The sequence below is a fragment of the Cyprinodon variegatus genome, unplaced genomic scaffold (assembly GCF_000732505.1).
Source record: "Cyprinodon variegatus isolate N-32 unplaced genomic scaffold, C_variegatus-1.0 Scaffold447, whole genome shotgun sequence".
In the NCBI taxonomy this organism is placed as follows: Eukaryota; Metazoa; Chordata; class Actinopteri; order Cyprinodontiformes; family Cyprinodontidae; genus Cyprinodon; species Cyprinodon variegatus.
Genome location: NW_015150900.1, coordinates 178577 through 184177, shown reverse-complemented (window position 1 = coordinate 184177; position 5601 = coordinate 178577). Strand labels below are relative to the sequence as shown.

The 5601-nt window shown below is 41.3% G+C and overlaps 1 protein-coding gene across 5 annotated transcripts in view; it reads left to right on the top strand.

The window, feature by feature from the left end:
• The first annotated feature begins 3112 nt into the window (after positions 1-3112).
• The window catches only part of tbc1d22b (TBC1 domain family member 22B), a 24519-nt gene continuing 22030 nt past the window's right edge, over positions 3113-5601 (top strand). The window contains exon 1 of one of the 5 annotated variants that reach the window (XM_015389118.1): positions 3113-3550. In XM_015389118.1, coding sequence (XP_015244604.1) covers positions 3495-3550 — 56 coding nt within the window. In that variant the 5' untranslated portion in view covers positions 3113-3494. The remainder of the gene's footprint in view (positions 3551-5601) is intronic. The other 4 variants (XM_015389117.1, XM_015389119.1, XM_015389122.1 and 1 more) reach the window with 4 other exon arrangements.

The following is a 5601-nucleotide window of genomic DNA, read 5'->3' as shown; positions in this document are numbered from 1 at the left end:
AAATGTAATGAGTAGAAGTCAGAAGTAGGAGGAAAAATAAGTGATGGAGTAAAGTACAGTAACTTAAGTACAGTAACGAAGTATTTGTACTTTGTTGCTTGACACCTCTGCTTACTTTAAGAAAAAAGGAATTACTCAGATTAGTATTTTTTACAGTGAACTTACCTCAGCTGTGAAAACGCTCCAGCTTCAACCTCCTAATTCCTTCATTTACAGCTTTAGAAAAAAGGATAAAAGAAAAGTTTCTCTTTTCATAAAGAAGCAGCTGGAGAAGTTTTGGTAACGCTGAGGAGGAGAGTCACAATGCTGATCTTTCAGGGGGGGAGGAAAGCAAAAACAACAGAAATCTCAGAGCATGTGGCTTTAAAAAACACATTTACCCTGATTTTTATGCTCCTCAGAAGCAAACCTAGGATTCTAGAGGTCCTGAAAGCTAAAAACGAGGGAAGGATTTAAAGTGAGGAGAGAAAAAGCTTAAAGCTGCATGATGGTAAAAGTAGATATAAAGCGAGGAGTCATTCAGCAAACGGTTGTTCCCCAAGGCAACTGCAGCCGCCCCGCATATTTCCACACAGCTCAGCCTTGTGACTGAGGGAATCTTCTCTTTAATCCAGAGGTTTCCTCCAAAGACAAACAGGCCAACTTCTGGGAAACTGGAAATCAAATTAATACTTTATTCCAGTCAAAAAGAAAAATGTGTTTTTTTCAGCTAATGATGATGTCAGAGCTGCACTTAGTTTAAAACATGACTGGAGAGTCAGCAGCAGAGCAGCAGACTTTAAGTCTCACCTGGATATTTGTCAGTTGATGTCGGTTGGAGGTCGGAGGTGAGGACAGGTGGGAGGGGCCTGCTGTGATTTCCCTAAACAGACAGAGAAACAGCATCTGCCATTCAAATATCTGACCAAACCAAAGCCCGGCTGCAAGCTCTGCATTTACCTACATTTGAATATGATGCCAGAACAGATGCTGGGAAGTCACCTGGTTCCTCTCAACTCTAAACATCAGCTGAAGCAGTTTGACGCCCAAATCTTTCTGGGAAGAAAGCAGCTTCAACTCTGCATCTGGTCTCAGCAGAACGGGCAGTGATTAGCAAAAAAGACATTTACTGTAATTTTTTATTTTTACTTTATTGAGAAAAAAAACATTCATGTACATTTTTTTCATTCTTATAAAAAAGAGATTAACTTAACTTGTGCAAGGCAACAGAAATAAATAAACAAACAGGCGGTTTTATTACAACCATTGGAAACATACAAAACCAACCTCCTAAAGTATAACGACATAAAACATATGTAGGTTTTAAAATCAACAATTAAAAGAGAGGCTCATTCTGCAATAAAACAGTTCCTTGCATCACGTTAACTTTAGAATTTTTTCAAGTCAAAAAAACTGAAATTGTGACATCATGTCTCTACATAGTTTTTATTTATGTCCATATTTTTAGGCTAAAAGAGATAAAGATGAATAGAAAATTTTGAATTCATTTTTGAAACTTATTAATGAAGATTTTTGATTTTTCCATTTCCATACATGTATATGATATCTTCCCATACTCATTAAAATATTCACCATGTCAGATAAATGTCATTATTGTATGTTAATATTGGATTTATCTCAAAAGGTGTTAGATTATCTATTTCGTTACTTAACCAAATATGCAGGTTCTGCCAAAAATGACCTGTGACTCAACACGAATAGAAAACATGTTCAATATTTTCAGGCATCCACCTCAACTCCAAATCTTTTCTTAAGAGTTTCTGCTTTTGGATAATAACTATTCATCATTTTATTCTATATTGCTCTTCTTTTACTTTTGGTGGAATTGGCCATTTTAAATATTTTAAATATGTTCTATGTTTCCTGAATCATTAATTATTCGATTTTTTTTTTCCTAATTTCAGTAAAATTATGAAAGGATTTACATTTAAAGGCTGTCCCTATAAAATGATTGTTGGATTTTTTTTTATTTTTTTTTTATCTCTAATAGGCATTTGCTCAGTTTTTTAGTTCTGGCAAGACTCTGTGCACTACAAAAAATGTAAATCTCAATAAGTCATTTTTTTCTTAAATTAAGTGCATTTTTTCTTGAATTTAGGAGGTAAGTGAGACACTTTGCCAATGGAACAAGACAATTTACATTTAAAATAAGAAAAAAACTATTGCATTGTCTTATTTCAAGTGTATAATATCTATTTATCTTATTTTAAGAGTTAAAATACTAATTCCATTGGCAAATTATCTTATTTACCTACTCAAAGTAAGGGTAAATACACTTACTTTTAGACTTTTTTACTCATTTTTAGATCATTTTTGTAGTGTTTATATTTGACTGAGAAAGTGTGCTTCATAATAGATGCAGCAGAGCAGCAGATATTATTTTGCATACTTTGTTAAATTCTGTATATCAACAGTGGATTCCAAATGTTTCTTTAAATGTGACATTTACTGTAAACAGTCTGTGGATGAACTGGTTTCATTCTGACTGAGGCGCATCTTCTCCAGAGCAGAGAAACTCCGCCCTCTTGTGGAAAGAAGCTGTAAATGCAGCTTCTTAGAAAGGAGAAGCAGAAAAGATGCAAAGGTCACAAACAGGGGAAGTATTCTGATTTGCAAACCTATGATGGTTTGATAATCGCATAGAGATTATCATGAGTCATGCACTGGATTAAAACAGTCAACAGATCTTTAAAAAGCTTATTATTCCTGCTGATATTATTCCTTCTTCTCTGCTGCTGTTCTCCCTGATGAGAAAATTACATATTTTTTTCTTTTTATTAAATCCATTAACTGAAATATGCTAAAAATGATCTGAAAATATGTGAATTTTCTGAAAATAACTGTAGTTGTTCCTAATCTGAACAGGAAAATAAGATAATCTGTCAGTGCAATGAGAGTTCTTAACCTTAAAATAAGATTATGACATATTTTACACTTGAAATAAGATAATAGTTTTTTTTTTCATGTTAGTTAATCTGCAGATTGTCATATAAACCCAATAAAATTAAAGATTTTTAGGAATCCTTTGCTTTATATTAGTGGGTTTGAAATAGTTATTAAAGTGACACCAGTCTATGCGAACCACCCCCCTCCGTGTGCGCGCGCCACCTAGCAGGGCTGCTCCCATCTGGAGCTTCTGTTGTTTCCTTTGATGAACCGTTGGCTGTTTTCCTGGCGTCCATCTTTAAACTTTAGCCCCCCTCCCTGTGAGGTTGGATCCTGTCCTTCAGCTCCTCGGTAGCCCCCACCCCACGCGCTGCACCTGTCAGCTAGGTACGAGCCTCGCGCCAATCACGCGCCTCGGCAGTTTCTGTCCAAGATGGCGGCTTCCAGTGCGCCGCTCTGCCCATCCTCGCAGCGGAGCGACAGGTACGGCCTTGTTTGTGGGTCTCCCCGGGACTGAGCAGAGCCAGCTGAGCGGAAGCAGACCCCCCCACCGCCGCCTTCTTGTTTGATGGTACCGGAGCCGCTGAGGGGGGGCGATCCTGCCGACTATGGCCACCGACAACCGGATCCATTTCTGGAGGAGGAACGCCAAGGTTCCCGGAAGGTTGGTCCGCCTCTGGCTGCTGTCAGTGAAGCTGAAGCTTTTTCTTTGTTTCTCTTCTGAATGATGTGAGGAAGCAGCCGCCATGGCAGACATTACTAACTAGATTGACTTTGATGCGTTTAGAAGGAGCCGCCGCGGCGCTTCGGGCCTTTTGATGTGGCTGTGATGTCACGGAGAGGTCCGCGCGCCCCGCTGGCTGCCATCACTGGACGCTGCTGTCATCATCCACCCGCTGCTCCATGCTTCTGGGTCTGGATGAGAGCGGATGCAGCAGCTGGGGGGCCAGATCCTGGGGGCCAGATCCTGGATGCAGCACTGGGTGGCCAGATCCTGGGGGCCAGATCCTGGATGCAGCACCGGGGTGGGGGGGTCAGATCCTGGATGCAGCACCTGGGGGCCACATCCTGGATGCAGCACCTGGGGGGGCCACATCCTGGGGGCCAGACCTGGATGCGGCACTAGGGGGCCAGATCCTGGGTGCCAGATCCTTGATGCAGCACTGGGGGGCCAGATCCTGGGGGCCAGATCCTGGATGCAGCACTGGGGGTCCAGATCCTGGATGCAGCACTGGGGGGCCAGATCCTGGGGTCCAGATCCTGGATGCAGCACCAGGGGGGTCAGATCCTGGATGCAGCACCTGGGGGGCCAGATCCTCAGGGCCAGACCCGGATGCATTGCTAGGGGCCTCATCCAGATGAACAGTTTAGGTTTTATTTGTTTAAACCAGCAGGAAGTTTATCTGTGGGGAGTTTTTTTTCTTTTCCTGCTGCAGAAGCAAACTGGTGGATTTTAAGCAGCTTTCTGGATGAGCTGTTAGCAGCGTTCAGGTTAACCCAGGTTTTAGATTCAGTCAGTCAATCATTATATTTGTTTCCTTCAGAGCTTAGAGGAGACTTTCTAATATAAACTCTCCTGGTAGCTCTGGAGGATTTATATCTATAATCATTTTCATTCAGATTAAATTTGACTTGCTATAAACGGGCGTCTCCAAATCGATAACGATCTGTTCACATTTGAACGGAACCAGTTTGTCTTTGCTTGAAAGTTAAACTTTAAGGCTGTTGAATTCTTCCTGTCGTTATTTAGAAGCTGGGAATTATTTTAAGGTTTTCTATAAACTCTGATATTTGGCTCCCATCACAGATGATCCTCCTATAAGAAGAACTTTCCTTATGATGAATTAAAACACTGATTTAAATATAATTTAGTAATAATTAAAACAATCCCAGATGTTAATGGGAAAATAAAAAGTTTGCTTATAGACGGTAGAAAACATGATTTATTGTTTTCTGTCATCAATATTATACTTTATTCCTCTAAAAGTCGACCCCATTGAATTGTTTTAGCTGTATTAAGGATAACTGTTTGATTTATTTTGGTAATATTTGTGCACATGTGGTGAAACAGGTCTTTAAACTCCAGTTTGTGCGGTCAGGATGTCTGACTGGTTCCATCCAACCAGGAAAGAACTGCAAAGTGAACATGGCAGCTTTTCGCTTGGTGTTTGCATGCTTTGTTCCTTTTTTATTTGTCCGCTCAGGCTACAGATGCAATCTTCATAGGAATAACTTGAAGCCAGAAAAGTGAACTGGGACTGAGGATGTCCAGCATTACGGCCCCCCCTCACTTAGCTGGATGCACGGCAGTGGCCAATGGCTGCCGTATCTTCAGCCTGCGGGCTTCCAGCGTTTACCTGGAGATCAACCTGAATAAGACATGAGCTGTAGCTCTAAAGCAGCCTGGTCTGTCTGGGAAACCTGAGAGGAGTGGGCGTGGCCTTCTCTGCCACAGAAACGGCTGGAAACAGGCGGGTTTTTTCCGGCTCCCTGTCCTTCAGCCGCTGCTGATAAAACAGTGACGGTCGTAAACAAGAGATTCTGGCTCTGCCAGATAACCAGCAGCTCCAGTTCTCAGCTGCTAGGCTCAGTCTAAATGACGGCACGGCCGTTTTATTAGACCTGAAGTCTGATTTTTGTTTGATAGAATTTTTGTTGCTTCTAAAAGTAAAGGATGCTTCAGTTTTATGTCCTCTGAGGGACCAAAGTATGAGG